The sequence below is a fragment of the Telopea speciosissima genome, chromosome 4 (assembly GCF_018873765.1).
Source record: "Telopea speciosissima isolate NSW1024214 ecotype Mountain lineage chromosome 4, Tspe_v1, whole genome shotgun sequence".
Classification (NCBI taxonomy): domain Eukaryota; kingdom Viridiplantae; phylum Streptophyta; class Magnoliopsida; order Proteales; family Proteaceae; genus Telopea; species Telopea speciosissima.
In genome coordinates, this window is record NC_057919.1 from 12549435 (window position 1) to 12566827 (window position 17393).

The following is a 17393-nucleotide window of genomic DNA, read 5'->3' on the forward strand; positions in this document are numbered from 1 at the left end:
AACAATAGGGTCCTTATCGCCCCCAGTACTGGGGGGTGTTGTGCGCATCGTGTGGCGCAGCACCATCCATGTGTGCACGGTGAGACCCATTATGCATACATGAGCAATGCTGCGCCGCACGATGCGCACAGCACCGCCCCCAGTTCTGGGGGCGATAATTTTCCATAACAACACAATGGAGTTTTCTTTCTTGCATTTGGCGACAAATGGTGATTAAGTGGACATTATTAGTGCTTCCTTATGGAGCTGTTATTGCTTTGGATTAAGTACACTTTACTGAAATAAGGGCAGGAGATCACCACACAAGCCACATGGGATGAAATCCCACGCCCAACCAATGAGAGTGCAAGAGAGGATGAGACACATTTCATTTATATGGACCGCATAGGCTTAGGGAGAAGAGAGAGTGTAACAGGCTGCATGACACCACTAGTGTGTGAGGATCATTTTCCCTTATATATTTATCCAAAAAAATTGGATATAGGATACAAATTCTGATTCCAATGATGATAAGAGTAGGAAGATCTTGCTTTAACAAAAGTCAAAGTCGGCGAAAAAGAAAAGAGAAAATTTTCCTTCCCTTCGTGGTAAAGGTTCATCACACCATTCTAGGGTTCAGAAACCCTTATAGGGTTTAATACATTTTCAAAAATATTCACCCACATGCATCCGAAGCCCCACAATTAATGGATCCATGGATCAAGGTAAACTTGGTCCAAAAATAAATTGTAATTTTACTCTTTTTTTCTCCTTTTATTCCTAGATTAGCATAGAGTAGAGCAACTTTACCATTAAAGCTGATGTAATAGAAGTAGGGTTGTAACCGGATCAGATTCGGCTCGGATAGTGCTATATCCGCATCCGCATCTGATTAGCTATCGGACGGATTTGGATAGTGCTAAACGGATACGGACACGAATACGGATCGGATATTTTATTCGTTTACATGTAAATATAGCTTTTCAGATAGTTATAGCCTATCCATATCCACATCCGTTTAGCTTTCGGACGGATTCGGATAGTGCTAAACGGATACGAACACGGATACGGAAACGGATTCCAGCTATTCATTTTCTCCCCTAAATAGATGTAGAGTGGGCTAGATATCGTTTTAGCTCAAACGACCTCGAATCCACAAGGTAAGGGATAAGGACGAAAAACGTCAAATTTCAATTGATTTCAAGATGAAGATTACAAACACTGAAGAGACTTTATATTTTAGGTCAAATACAATTCAAAACTCAAGAGTTGGCTTAAAATTCAAAATATTGTGCCAAAATTCAAATTTCAAACTTCGACGGACTTTTTTCACCTTCAAAATGCGTCCGGATGGCCAAAAAATGCATGCTACTCTCAATTGTAATTTAAACTCCTCGAGATCTTTGATTTGATATATGATTCAACCCATCTTGTTTAGTACCTCCAACCACTCTAGGTGGACTTTTGCTAGTCCAATCGGCTCAAATACTCTTCTTATATCTCCTCTACATCAAAAGCTGAAGAAATGATATAGAGAAGATGAAGATAGAATTGTACAAATTAAAGAGATTTGTAAAGACCTACCTAAGTTAAGACTTCTAAAAGAAGATGATTTTCTTATTACTCAAACAGATGCTTCAGATTATTACTGGGATCCAGTATTATTAGCCAGACCCAATGGACAAACAAATGAAGTTGTATGTAGATATTCTTTGGAAACTTTTAACCCTACACAACAAAAATGGTGTAGCTTTGAAAAAGTATGGGCAATCTTAAAGGCTTTAGAAAAATTTGATGTTTTTGTCATACAAAATAAGTTTCTAATTAGGACAGATTGTAAGTATTTTGTTGGTTTTAAAAGCAGAAAAGTAAAGAATAAAGTACAATACTGACAAACAAAATTACATAGATATATATATTTATGATCTTGAAAATGTTCCAAGAGAAAATAATTCTTTAGTCGATGCTCTCACAAGGGAATGGTAGAAGAAATAGTAGTGGAAGAAAATGAGGAGGAATAACTCTCCCCTCATTAGACCTATATAACCAGCCATTAAGTTTTTAGTTTATCTTTATAACTAAGTGATTTATATAGGAAACAATGGCAGAAAATCATTTCCAGCCAAAGCTTCCCAACCAGCCTTACACAGGAGGACCAGAGAGTAATCTAAATCCCGTAGAAATTGTATTTTAGGAAATCTGAATGTTGCATTAGCACGAATCCTAGAAAGAAATATTCCAGCTAGGAGGCATTTAGACGAGATCATGCATTACATAGAAGCACATTCTATTCAGAAATAATGAGCAAAGTAATGTAGGTGCATACATACATCATCTACAACAGGTCATACATGGCATGGCATGGCATGTATCCTAAATTTAAGAAAAATTAATGTAAGCATCCAAACAGAGGATGAGAACCCTCTAATAGATGCATTTGCATACATCATAAATCCATCAGATTTAGAAGTCATAAGAAGGCATCATATAGAAGAGGATACCAATGGCAAAACTATGTCAGGGCCTCTATTAGAACATTAATTTTCCATGCATGATAGAAGATCATGACATTAGTACATTTATAGATAAACACTTATTGGTTACATTTATAGCCTTTAAAAAATGGAGAAGAAAATTATGTAGGGAACTTAGAGTTGCATGATAGAATTCATTCAACAAATATAATTAGTAATAAGCTACCTGAAGAAATTAGAAAAATAATAAATCATAAAGCTAAAATTAATGAATGGGAGTTTGTAGATTCGGATACTAAAATGAAGGAAAATTATAGTATCATCAAGGACACTAATTTAATTGACCTTGATCGATATACGCTTCAATTGACCTTGGTCGGATCCAAGGAATTTAAGAGGTGATGAAAAAAAAATGTTCTATTTCAGCAAAGAGTATTGGCTCCGGTGGAGATCGCAAAGGATCCTAAGGATAACAAATAGGTTGGAACGTTCGCATCAACTTTTCAAGCATTGGCAGTTACTCGAAGAAAGCAAAAGAGTGATAGTCCAAACCCTGACTACACCAAAACAAAAGTAGAATCTTTCGAAGGACAATGCATACTTGGAAATGAATAAAGTAGTGTAGCCCAGCTGGACAGGCCAGTCTAGTCTTATCTGCTTTCTTTATAGAGGTCGGTTTGAGCCTTCACGAAAATCATACGGTCCAGAGTACATGGCATAATGGTCTTTCGACCGTTGTGAAAATGAAAGATTCTTCACGATTTTTCTTCTGTTTTACGGAAAGGAGGGTCGGTTTCTTCAGTTTTACGGAAAAGAGGGTCAGACTTAAAATAGTTTGAAGTCCGCCATTAGTCTATATAAGGGAGTCTTTGTTATGAAATAGGCATTGGATATTTGAGTTCTTGAAGCATTAAAATAGAAAGAGTGTGGAATCAGTTCTAAGAGCCATTATTGCCATCAATAAGATAGCTCTAAATGTTTGTTATCAGCTTTACCCTTTATTTTTTTTCTTTTGTTTTTTGAGTTTTCTGTTCGAATGATAATCTTTGGCCGAAGGTCTATTTCAAGGACGACACCTCCCATCGAAAGTCTAAGTACGATGTATGATCAATGATGCCTGAATAACTATTTATCTTCAATTCATTGTAAGTATTTGATTTTTTGTATTTAATGAAGATGTTATATCGTTTCTTAGACATTAGTGAGTAGTTTCAAAAGGCCAAAGGCTGTAGTAAAATTCCCTGATATGGGTATAATAATGTCTACAACTCCGAGTTAAGGATTGAACTCTAGAATATAAGTTTGCATCCATGACCTTACCTTCTTGACCTCTCATGTCAAATCACTATTTAGGACTAAAAGTAAGTCGTAGTTGGAAAGCATAGAAGTAGGCAGAAAGCAGAGTGGAATCATGCCGACGTGCATCCAAGGGTAAGTGACGATATGGCATGTATCATTAGAAGGTGGATAATAGATGTAAACATATAGCCTGAAGCAGTTTTTGAAAAAGGAATCTAAAAATCTAAAAGAAGCTAAGATCTAACGTGTATTATGTATTTATATTTGTTTCATATTCCTATAAGTAAATTGGGTGAAAGGATATCTAACGGCAACGGGCGTTCCATTGAGCAGGTTGGCGTAGAGGTGGAGCACACTGAGATTGGGAAGACAGCCGAAGGTTGAGGGGATTTCTCCGGTGAAATTGTTTTTAGAGAGGTCTAATGAGCGCAAGTTGGTGAAATGGGGGGGTTAAGTCGGGAAATTTTCCGACGAAAAAGTTAGGGGAGATTCAAGTGGTGAAGGTGAGAGAAAGCAGAAATTGAGAGAGAGGCAAGAGTCCCTCCGACATAGTTATCGGCCAGGGATAGGTACTCTAAGGTAGGAAACCGGTAGAAACTGGAGGGGAAGTCGCCGTAGAGATTGAAGCTGGAGAGGTCGATGGACACGACGACGAATGTGATTGGGTCGCAGACAATGCCGGTCAAAGAACATTGAACATTCGGGACGTGATGTCCATCCAAGGTCCAATCTTTGAGATGATCGAAGGAATCTCGAAGGTGGGAATTCTTGGTCGAGATTAGGATTTCGGCGTAGGAAGCAACCCAGCTCTCTGGTAAGAGAGAGAGACTGCTGAGCAACTGAGCAACAGTGTGAGGAAGAACAGGAAAATGGGCTGCCGGCGTTGCATCATCTCTAATTTTCTTTCAGAAATTTTAACCCTCTTTCACAGTCCGGATCCTCTCCAATGTCCCTCTCTTAATGCCACGTGTATATATCCATTCACGGAGAGTTCACTCTGTTTCCTTATTTCTTTATTTTTTTTTTCTTTTTTCCTCTCTCTTTCTTTTTTATAAGGATCCATTAAACGTGATTTGATTTCAAAATTCAAATAGGAATATAACCTTTTTTAAGTGGTATAATACGCTCTTCCCAACTATAAATAATGTTCCAACCGTTTAAAGCTTTAACTAAAAATCATTCAAGTTTAATTTGAAAGCTTTGACGAAACAGTTTAACATGGTTTGAACCTTTGAGGTATTATCGCATCACCCGATATCCCATGGTTTGAGGTATCAGTATCATATCGTTCGTATCGGAGCAATACGTAATGGTTTTGTCTGTGGCTGATCCCGATACTGTGCAGATATCATATTGGTGACAAGGTATGAACAAGGAGTAAAACAATCAAAAATCTTCTTTTAAAGGGAAATCAGGGGCAATTTTGTTCTATATGACTGATTGTTGTCAATATCGTAGCTGTATCGTATCAGTTTTGCAAGTGACCAATACCTGATCCGATACCGTTCACTAAAACTATGGGTACCGTAGGTCATCGATCCCGATCATTTTTATTTTTATTTTTAAAAGATTTTTACCCTTGTTTGTACCGGTCCACCAATACGAGATCAGCCAGAAATTGGTATTGATCTCCACTGATACTGATACTAATACGAATCGATCGATCCAAGACCAATTCTTCAAACCATGATCCCGATATTGTGCCATATCATATTGGTGAAATGGTACAAACAAAAGGTAAAATAGTGGAGAAAAAACCCCATATTTTATAGAAAATCAGGGGAAGACTTGTCCGATATTTCATATGACCAATTGGTGTCGATGTCATGCACTAAGAGAGAGATATTTGAGTTCATTAATCTTCCTTAAAAACTGGTAAAAATTGTCAATGAATGCCCAAATTGCCCCCACCCACCCAGACGAAACCGCTCTCCCTGATTCAATTCCTTATTACTTTTCTTCCTTCCCCAAGAGCCAGCCACAGCCCAATAAAAAGAAAAGAAGAGAGACAAAGGCACAGCTGCTTTCAGTTCATCTTCGTCTTCAACCGAAACAGAAACGTAGCTGCCAACCTCAACTCCCTTGGGGGGGTTAAAGTTCATATGAAACGGTTACTTCGTATTTGTCACCCGTTTACTTCAACTTCCCTTCACATCCCACGCTGCTTCTGATCACCTCTGACTCCAAGTCTCTGAGCATCCCCTGTTTTCCCGCTTTGCTTTTTCTCCTTTTTCTTAACCATGTTAAATTATAAAACCATACCACACCGGAAATTGCAGATTGGGAACTTGAGAGGATAAAACCATACCCATCACCCATCCCTCCCTCACTTCTCTTCCCATTTCCCGGCCAGTTTCCCCAGCCAGCCAACCATCCCCCGTTAAAACTTCAACAAAAACCACTAGAGATGATGCAACGCCGGCAGCCCATCTTCCTATTCTCACTCACACTGCTCCTCAGCAGTCTCTCTCTCTTACCAGAGAGCTGCCTTTCTTCCTACGCAGCCGAAATCCTACTCTTGACCAAGAATGCTCACCTTCGAGATTCCCTTGGTCATCTCAAAGATTGGACCTTGGATGGGCATCATACCCCCGATGCTCAATGCTCTTGGACTGGCATTGTCTGTGACCCAGTCACATTCGCAGTCGTATCCATAGAGCTCTCCAGGTTCAATCTCTCCGGCAACTTCCCCTCCGGTTTTTGCCGGATTACTACCTTAGAGTACTTATCCTTAGCCGATAACTCTCTCGGAGAGACTCTTTCCTCTCCCTCAATTTCTCCTTGCTCTCATATTCACCATTTGAATCTATCCACTAACTTTTTCTCCGGGAAATTGCCCGACTTAACCCCTCCGTTCACCAACTTGCGCTCCTTGGACCTCTCTCACAACAATTTCTCCGGTGTGCTCCCGCCATGCATAACGGCACTTAAACGATTGCACAAGCTGGACATTCAACAGAACTACTTATCGGGCGAGATCCCAAGCGATGTAAGCAGCTGGACTGAACTGACAGAGCTGAACCTATCGAGAAACAGAATCTCCGGCTTGATTCCTAGCGGCCTTGGAAATCTGCCGAAGCTCACGTTTCTGGACCTCTCCGAGAACCAATTATCCGGAGGGATTCCAACAGAACTAGCGAACTTGAAGCTTCTTGATAAGTTCAATCTCTCCTTCAACAATCTCTCTGGGCCAATCCCTCGTGCCTTTAACAACAGTTTCTATATCATGAGCTTCTTTGGAAACCCTAACCTATGCAGTCCAGTCGACCTAAAACCCTTCCCTCCCTGCCCGAAAACCAAATCGTCATCGTTAGGAACCTCGGTTCTGGTGGTGGCGATAATCGTCTTCTTCTTGCCATTCATACTGGTAGTCTCACTCTTCCTGTTATACAAAATCTGCAGAATTGGAGTAACAGTTGGCGGGAAAGAAAAATTGAAACCGCAATTGAAGATGACGACATTCCAACTGGTGGTAGAGTTCGACGAAGATGAGATATTGGATTCGTTGACGGAGGACAACCTGATAGGAAGGGGCGGATCCGGCAAGGTATACAGGGCAAGATTGAAAAACGGAGGGACTGTGGCGGTGAAGAAAATGTGGGGAGGAGTCAGGAAGGCGGTAACAGAGAGAGCGTTCAGGGCGGAAGTGGAGACGTTAGGGAGGATCAGGCATGAGAATATCGTAAAATTACTGGTTACCTATACGGGGGAGGATTGTAAGCTGTTGGTGTACGAGTACATGGAACATGGGAGCTTGGGAGATGTTTTGCATGATGAGGAGAAAGGTTTGGGTATTTTGCTGGACTGGAGGAAGAGGTTCGAGATAGCAGTTGAGACGGCGCAGGGATTGGCTTATCTACACCACGACTGCATGCCGGCTATCGTACACAGGGATGTTAAGCCCAACAACATATTATTGGATGCGGAGTTCCGTCCCCGTGTGGCGGATTTTGGACTGGCGATTGCTTTGGAGCGGGGCGTGAGTCACGTGACTATTGAGACTGAGACTGAGACCGAGACCGGGACTGTTCGAACTGAAACTGAAATTGAAACCGGTACCGGCACGGAAAGTGTAATGTTCTCGCGCGTGGCTGGTTCTTTTGGCTACATTGCACCCGGTATGCTATGCTATTACCTTTCTGTCCTCACAACAAATTAAACCCTAGCTAATTTAATTTAATTTAATAGACCCTATCGATCTTACTAATTAATTTGCTGTGTTTTGGAGCAAATGCATGCAGAATACGCCTACACCTCTAAAGTGACGGAGAAGTGTGATGTGTACAGCTTTGGGATTGTAATGATGGAACTGGTGACAGGAAAGAAGCCTAGTGACTCCTTTGCTGGGGAGAGCATGGACATGGTTAAGTGGGTAACTAATGCTGCAACGTCAAACTCTCAAGAACCTAAAGGAGGAGGCAGTATTAATGCTGACAGTTGTGGTAACATGAATTTGCTTAACATTATAGATCCAAGAATGAAAGTTTCATCTCACGATCATGAAGAGATCAAGAATTTCTTGAACATCGCTCTTCTCTGTACTTCTACTTATCCAAGGAACAGACCATCCATGAGAAGTGTCGTTGAGCTGCTTAAGGAGACCAGAGTTAATTGATATCAGTTAGAGAGAGAGAGAGAGAGAGATGTTCCCATCTCGCATGCTGTGCTGCCGCCTATTATGAATGTCATATAGCCCCATGGCCCTGGCGATGGTTTTTATGTAAAGACAGAATTTGGAAGTTGGGAACCACCTCCTTCCACTGGGATCCAGATCTTCGGTGGCCGAGCGGGGTAAGGTGGTCATTGCACATGCGATTGTATCTGCGCCACTCAGAACACTAGGGCAGCTCAGTCGTAGAAGATCTGAATTGCTCTCCTCCCCTCTCTTCTCTTCCTTTCTCCAACTTTATCTCCACGTCGTCATAGGGTTCATCTCCACCATGATTATAAATATCAGTATCAAGATCTGTATTGATGTTGCTAATTTATAATATTCTACCACAAAAAGTTGGTAATATTGAAAGAGGAATGCTACTTTGATATGATTTCTTGGTTGATGTCCTCACTTCTCACATGAGTCGTTATCACGTCCAATTCCTGCCTGCTCCAATTCCCTCCAATCCCTTACATAGGAGCGAAAATAACCACCTTACCCACTACCCAAACACACTGCCCAAGGTGGGGTAGGGTGGTCATTTCTGCTCCTATGTGAGGGATTGGAGGGAATTGGAGGGGACAGCGAATTGGAGGTGATAAACATTCCTTTTCACATGGGTCTAATTATTGATTAAACACTCTATTTTTGGATGAAGTTTTCCTACAATGCCAGAGTGGATAACTCTTTCAGAGTCTCTCCTCCTCCCTGACAATCTCTCCCCTACTCCTCTATTGATAAAACCGATCGTGTGTCTCTCATTGATGTAACCTTCCCAAGTACTCTACGTTGTGAGAAATCCTTTCTCCCCCTCCCCCCACGGGCCTGGTCATTTAGTTTTTATTAGGCTAGTTTAATTATGGACCAATGTTTAAATGAATGAATGGTAAAACTAGAAAAGATAAAATAAAAAAGAGGAAGTGTACACAGAATCATCATGGGGGGCGGGATTTCTATCTTTCACGGGCGGTGGGACGGTCATTTCACCCCTGACATGGAAAATACATTCCTATTCTTTTTCGGTTTCCACATATTATATCTTGGACCGAAACCAAATTGAATAACCAAAATCAAACCAATTGACATCCTTAGTTGATCTCCAATTATTAGGTTGAATAATTGTTTCCGTGGCTATAGCTAATTATTACATCCCTAAGTCAAAAAATTGTCAGATAGCTTAAAAGTTAAGACACTTTGGAGGACTATGGAGGCTAATGTGGATGATTTCCTTGAGTGTTGATTCTTTGGGGCTTTTTTTAAATGTAGTTTAGTTATCCAACTTAAAGTAAAGCTTTTCTTTGCTTGGTTGACTAAAAATAAAGTAGGTTTCGGGGATTCATTGATTAGTAAACCTTCAATGCTGGTAAGGTCAAGATCGTAGTCGTCCCTCTCCAATTTACCGGTTGATAAGGTCTCTGAGATTGACCAGTCAAATTTCTATCCTGAAAAGCGCCGGATTAACCCATTTTCTTTTGGGATTTGATTACTGCCTCAATGTATATCCTTTTCACTTTTTTTTGGGATTTGGAAGTAACTTATCAAAGTTATCATTATGTCATTATCAAAAGTTATTCTCGTCTTGCACATTTTATGGATACACATCTAAAATAACAATATTTACTTTAATTAAAAAATTCTATTTAAAAGAATAAAATATAATAAAATTATTATTATTTGACACTTTAAGGGATTTCAATTAAAAAAAAAAATCCATTAAATATAGATATTCCCGATACACTTGATTCTCGAGTATCATACATAATACCTTTCTTCCAACCATCATCTAGACCCAAAAAAAAATCAAGTTGAATGAGAATGAAGGGTATGGTCCACATAATAATTAATTATATTGATTAATATATATATCAAAGACATATATACATTTATAAAAAAATAATAATATTAAATAAACAAATTAAGTAGCTTTTGGAACCATTGAACATGATAGCATTGACTAACAGGACGGGCACATATCCACCCAACATGAATCATTAGCGTGACCCGTTATTCAATTAATAGATTCTTAATATGCAAAGACTCCATAATAAGCAAGGAAATAAAGCGTGGAAAAACAGAAAAAAAGAAAAAAAAAGAAAAAAGAGAAATGGGGGCGATGAACATGGATCTAGATCTCCTACGGCCCAGCTGTCTGTAGCAGCCCGTGCGACGTGACAGGGTTGCGCGCATAATGACAGCCTTACCCCTGCTCGGGCAAGGAGTTGGGCAGGGGGTAAGGCGGTCATTGCGCTTGCGGCTTAGTCTACGCCTCATAGGCTGCTACGGGCAACTGGGCCGTAGACGATCTGCATTGCGATGAACATACCTTTCTAAATCCACAATCTCAATATTTGAAGCGTATAAAAATATTCATTTCCTTAGGATGGAGGCATTAATATAAATTTTGATCTTGAAAATTAGACCACTTATATCAAACCCATAAAAATATGAATAATTGAATAATTTCACTTGTTTATTAGAAGCAAGGAGGTGACTACATAATCTCTTTTTTTCTATTTATAGATAAGCAACAAATTCTGAGAGGTGAACCAAGGCATGGCCCTTTACAAAAAACAAAAAAACCGAGGCTTGGCCTAATGGTTGGCTCCCTGCCTTGTTGTGGTGCAGGTGACCTTTTAAAAAATTACCAAAATATAATGTCCTAACAAAATGCAAACCATTCGATATCCAAAAATAAAATAAAATAAAAAGGAAAAAGAAAGCTGTCTGACCGCGTAAACCCTGCATTGAGATACAGGATAAAAATCCTCTCCAGTTCTTTAATCTGGCAATTCCTGACCATACCACCTTCCCTGTGTGACACATGGTGTTATAAGATCTTGTGGTGGAGATTGAATTGCTTCATTTCATGAAGCCCAGTTCTTTAATCTGGCAATTCTTGACCATATCACCTTCCCTGTGCGACACATGGCGTTATAAGATCTTGTGGTGGAGATTGAATTGCTTCATTTCATGAAGCCCAACCCGATTTGGCTTCTGGATCACTCCCAATCCGATGAGATTCTAAACCCAGAACATAGGGAAAAAAAAAAAACACAGAAAACCTCGATTTTTCCTATCCCTCTCTCGGTTCATCACCTTCCCACCATTGGAGAGCTTCAAGTTCTGATAATCAAATCACAAGCTTTGTAACTTGGAGAATGGCTCTGGCTGGGAGCAGGGGAGGGATCTAACAGTCACAGGAAGCTTTTTTAGGATTTCAACTTCGCGTAGAAGCACTAGCAGGTATACCTTTCTGTTTCTCTCCGTGCTTGGTGATCCAGTGGTCCAATTTTTTTTTAAGCCCTAGGCATCAGAATTCTGTTATATGGAGATGAGGATATTTCCATGGTCATCGTGTCGAAGATCTGCTTCCCCTCTTTTGTGATACCTTAAATTGAATAAGGGTTTTCGTTTCACATTTATTTGTGACGGATCGATTTTTTCAATTAGAATTCTTTGTTGTAGGTACTTGTTATAGTTTTGAACATCCAAGACGGTTTTCTGTCCAAGTGTGATAGCAAAATAAGAGTAAACAAAAATAACTTTTTGTAGATCTGCAAATTTGACCGAGATTTAGAAGACCTGGCGATGAAAAGAGTCAGATTTTCCAGGAGAAGCCAATATGTGGAATTGCTTTGGAAATCCATATTCAGTTTATCCTTCTATGATTTTTTTTTGGGGGTTCACTTTTTGATATTCGAAAGAAATCAAAAGAACAGGGTGGAATTTCTTTGGAAACCCCATATTCAGTTTATCCTTCTCTGATTTATTTTTGGGGTCAGTTTTTTATATTCTCGAAAGAAATCAAATAAACAGGGATTGAAATACCCCAAATCACCGAAAAGGTCTGGTAAAAAGAAAATCCATCAGACCTTGAACCTCTCCAATGGTGGGAAGGAGGGAAGGAGATGAAGAGGGAGAGGGAAAGTCTAGGTGTTCTACATTTTTCGTTCCTATTTTCATCGGGTTGAGATTGATCCGGAAGCCAAATCAGGTTGGGCTTCATCAAATGGAGCAATTCAATCTCCACCACAAGATCTTGTAACGCCACTTGTAGCACAGGGAAGGTGGTATTGCTAGGAATTGCCAGATTAAAGAATTGGAGAGGATTTATATCCTGAGATACATGGGCGTGCAAAATTACCACCCTGCTGTCACTTATGAAATCAAAATTCTCATCCATGCATATGCTCTTGCATGTGCTCTCAATGGCCCCTGAATTGGTGCAGAGGCTATGCGATTAGGCAACGATCTCTTGCCCAAGCTATTCTCAATTTCTCTCTCACCCATTTTGTATAGAAGATTAATGTCAACTTAATGAAGCAAAAATCATCTTACTAAACTTGGTTTTATTGAAATCTCTTGATAAAGTTTTTTGTTTTTCCTTTGCAATAGTGATGAAAGATAAGCATTATATATATAAGGACAAAGTTTTCTTGCACCATGGGTGAAAGAAAAATACACTCATCTAAGGGTCATGGCTCTACCACTATTGTACAAAGTTGATATTGTTACTCATTATTCATTCGTTCCCTAATACCCTCTGTAGGGTTTAGGGGCCTTTTGGTTTGGGCCTTGTATTTTGGGTTTGGGGTTAGCTTAGTCGGGCCCGTAGACAGTTGGTCCCGATCTGGCAACCGTCAGGCAGCACCCTTGCACTGATGGTTTTAGTGCACGCTATCGAATGAGGTATTGATCACCTTTGGTATTGCCATGAAACAGCCACATTAGACAAATTTGTCCCTGATTTTTCTTAATAATGTTTTTTTTTACTGTTTTACCCTTTAGTCATACTGTTTCACTAGTATAGTATAGGTGTATCAGCCTATCAAGCGATCCGATACTGATACCTCAAACCAACAACCGAACCATACTTTAGCCCAATACAATTAATAAATAGGTCAGACCGGTTACGAGTAATTCCCAAATTAAATTCCAAATTGCCAAGAATAGAGTCCACGGACCACGACTCACTTAAAATTAAAAGCCGCGCAGTGTCATTACTGCAAATTTCAAAAGTTAAGACCCGTTACGGCGTTACGATAACAAAATCAAAATCGGGCGGCAAACCTAATTTAGAGGAAACGATGTACAGCAGGGGTATTACCAAAAAAAAAAAAATGTATAGCAGGCGTTCGTTGGACTGTTCAATCACGGTGCTTCGCTGGCAGACGTTCGTGAGTCTCGTGACCATGATTAACTAACCATGGTTAGAAGAACCAGATCTTTCTTACCCTCCAGGCTCTATCCCCTCCTCTTCCCCTCTCTTCTCCTATAAAACCCGAAGCGAAATCCCAAACCCTGTCATCCCAGGGCGTCTTAATAAACGTCCGTCTTTGTTTCTTCTTCAGTTTTCTTCTCCTTTTCGCGTTCTTCTCTCCTACGGTTCTTCCATTCCTTCGACAGATCATTCTCCCAAGCGACAATGAGAGAGTGCATTTCGATCCACATTGGTCAGGCCGGTATCCAGGTCGGCAATGCATGCTGGGAACTTTACTGCCTCGAGCATGGCATCCAGGTATGGTTTCTCAATTCTGTAGGAATTTTTCTTCTTTTCTGTTCTTATTTCTTGGCTTCTGGTTTTAATTTGTGTCTTCCTCCATTTTGCCTCTGCGTATATATTCAGATCAGATCTGTCATTTCATTTTCGATAAAAAGACTGTTATTGTTCTGTTGTAGATCTGAATTCTTTTAGGTTCTCCGATCTAGGATTTTGATTGACAGATAGTCCTAGGTCTGTTCAATTTATGTTGTAGATCTGAATTCTTTTTTAAGTTCTGCGATCTAGGATTTTGATTGCCAGATAGTCCTAGATCTATTCGATATATGTTGTAGATCTGAATTATTTTGGGTTCTTCGACCTAGTCTAAGTTGTGAATTTGCTCATGTTGCAGCCTGATGGCCAAATGCCAAGTGACAAAACTGTTGGTGGGGGAGACGATGCCTTCAACACTTTTTTCAGCGAAACTGGTGCTGGAAAGCATGTGCCCCGTGCTGTCTTTGTAGATCTAGAGCCCACTGTTATTGACGAAGTGAGGACTGGAACGTACCGCCAGCTCTTCCACCCAGAACAGCTCATCAGTGGCAAGGAAGATGCTGCAAACAACTTCGCCCGTGGCCACTATACCATTGGGAAAGAGATTGTTGACCTTTGCTTGGACCGCATCCGGAAGCTTGCGGACAACTGCACCGGCCTCCAAGGTTTCCTGGTTTTCAATGCTGTTGGTGGTGGCACTGGATCTGGTCTTGGTTCCCTTCTCTTGGAGCGTCTTTCTGTTGATTATGGAAAGAAATCAAAGCTTGGCTTCACTGTTTACCCTTCTCCCCAGGTCTCAACCTCAGTTGTTGAGCCCTACAACAGTGTCCTCTCGACCCATTCCCTTCTCGAGCACACTGATGTTGCCGTTCTCTTGGACAATGAGGCTATCTATGATATTTGCAGGCGCTCCCTCGACATTGAACGACCAACATACACCAACCTCAACCGCTTGGTTTCTCAGGTGATAAAATCTTTCTTTTCCATTTCAGATACAACATTTTTTTTTGGCTCTGTAACGCTGTTATTCTATTCTTTATGTATTTAGTATTAATATTTTTTTTGGGTGTTATCCAGGTCATCTCATCGTTGACTGCATCTCTGAGGTTCGATGGTGCCCTCAATGTCGATGTGACGGAGTTTCAGACTAATTTGGTTCCCTACCCCAGGATCCACTTCATGCTCTCGTCTTATGCACCTGTGATCTCGGCTGAGAAGGCTTACCACGAGCAGCTCTCAGTAGCGGAGATCACAAACAGTGCTTTTGAGCCGTCGTCTATGATGGCCAAGTGTGATCCTCGCCACGGGAAATACATGGCTTGCTGCCTGATGTACCGTGGTGATGTTGTGCCCAAGGATGTCAATGCTGCTGTGGCGACCATCAAAACTAAGCGTACGATTCAGTTTGTTGATTGGTGCCCTACTGGATTCAAGTGTGGAATCAACTACCAGCCACCGACTGTTGTTCCAGGAGGTGACCTGGCTAAGGTTCAGAGGGCTGTTTGCATGATCTCCAACTCAACCAGTGTTGCAGAGGTGTTCTCCCGGATTGACCACAAGTTCGATCTTATGTATGCCAAGCGTGCCTTTGTGCATTGGTATGTCGGTGAGGGAATGGAAGAGGGAGAATTCTCTGAAGCTCGTGAAGATCTTGCTGCCCTGGAGAAGGATTACGAGGAGGTTGGTGCCGAGTCTGCCGAGGGAGAAGATGGTGATGAGGGAGATGAGTATTGAGTTGTGTCTGTCTGGTGTGCTTACCATGGCTGTTTCGTTTCCTTGTTTTCATTTTGTCATTGTGGTGTGCTTTCCGTTTCAAACCGGATTGTGTTCTTTGTGCTTAATATTTTGAATGGATCATCGTTAGATACTCTTAGATCTCATTTGCTAGGGCTCTTGTGTTCTATTGATGTATTCGATTTATCTTGGTGCTCATGGTGGCTTTTGGAATCTTGGTTATCGAGAGGAACGATTTTGTCTCATTGGATCCGTTTCTACCTTCCCCTCCCCCTCCCCCTCCCCGTGGCATCTCGCTCTGCCTTTGCCACTGCATCTTGTTCCGTAAGTCTCACACTTCCCCTGTGAATCCTCCCCACAAGGGCAAGGGTAAAGTGGTCATTGCATGCTTTGCCATGTCTTGACAGTACGGTTTTGCCGAACAGCTCGACAATAGAGGATCTGGATAATCTGCTCCAATAAAAAGAAATGGACACAAGAAGTCTGGAATATAATCATCGGAAAGGTCGATGGATCCTACAAAGATATTATATTTCAGAATTGTTATGTTGTCATCTCCTGCCTCCAATAGCCTCGATCGATTATGTTATGAATCTATTCTTCTGTTTTTTTCTTCTGGCATCTCGTGTAAATGGAGAAGTCGTTGGGAGTTCCTCTGACAAAATCTAAAAGAGCCGAGGAAAATGACAAGTCTTCCATTATTGAGATTGATCAAAGAGGTTCAAAATAGAAAAGAAGAGGAAAAAGTCGATATTATATGCAACAGACGATTGATTCACTTGCGCGTCAAGTTACTATTTTACTAAATTACTCATACTCCGTAATTAATGAACCTTACTTAATGATGTGAGAGTTGTAGACATAGACAGACTCTAAATAATAACCCATATTATCATGCCAAGAAAATCACTGAGAGGATGGGGGAGACCTGATCTAGTAACAGAGGAAGACAATGGTGAGGTGATAAGAGAGCATGCATAATCTTTTAAATAACTCGAGGGGCTGCTGATTGCATTGGGATCGTGTGGTAGCACTTGGATCGGGTATAGCTGCGGGTGTGGCATTTGGATAGGGTGTAGGTGGTGGTGGAGTGGGTGGGTCTGTTTAAGGTATGGCCAATGGAGTGTCAAACTCAGTTGAAGATGGAAGGGGTTCAACAGTGGATGTGTCAAAGGTATGAGGTTGAGGCAAGGGTAGAATGGCGGTGCCTATTGGTATTGGATTAGGCAATAAGGCACATGGAAAATTTTCTTCATGAAAGGTAACATCACGGCTCACATAAACTTAGTTGAAGAAAGTCTGCAACTTAATCTTCTTCTTGTTCTCCTCTCCTTCAGTCCTTCCCCTTCATGACATATTTCTCCATTATTTTTGCAACTGATAATAAGAAAGATTTGATGTTAAAAGGCATTGAAAATTGATTTTGGAAACAATATTTTTCTTTTGCAGCTGTAATGGTTATGGTGCAGGTGTAGTAATAATGTCTTCACTGTTTGGGGTGTTGGGAGTCATTGCAGTGAGAAAAGTTTGAGAATGGACCGCTTGAAGCCCATTTCCGAAACTTCCCAAATGAGGGATTAATAGAACACCACCTCAATCACCGAGGTTTCAGATGGGGAAGGGCTGAGGTGGGAGGAGGGAAGGGGGCGGTGTTGCAGGTGGAGTTGCAGAGAGAGAGATTGGGTAACTCAGGTTAGGTTAGGATAAGTGGGTTAAT

The 17393-nt window shown here is 40.9% G+C and overlaps 2 protein-coding genes across 2 annotated transcripts; both read left to right on the top strand.

The window, feature by feature from the left end:
* Positions 1–6159: 6159 nt before the first annotated feature.
* LOC122658978 (LRR receptor-like serine/threonine-protein kinase HSL2) lies at positions 6160–8367 on the top strand. The gene is made up of 3 exons (XM_043854147.1): positions 6160–7714; positions 7796–7870; positions 7994–8367. The coding sequence occupies exons 1-3, from the start codon at positions 6160–6162 to the stop codon at positions 8365–8367; spliced, it is 2004 nt and encodes a 667-aa protein (XP_043710082.1).
* A 5334-nt stretch (positions 8368–13701) lies between these two features.
* On the top strand, positions 13702–15803 carry LOC122657599 (tubulin alpha chain). Its single transcript, XM_043852349.1, has 3 exons — positions 13702–13924; positions 14301–14906; positions 15020–15803. Exons 1-3 carry the CDS (start codon positions 13832–13834, stop codon positions 15674–15676), a joined length of 1356 nt encoding a protein of 451 aa, XP_043708284.1. The 5' UTR covers positions 13702–13831; the 3' UTR covers positions 15677–15803.
* The last annotated feature ends 1590 nt before the right edge of the window (positions 15804–17393 follow it).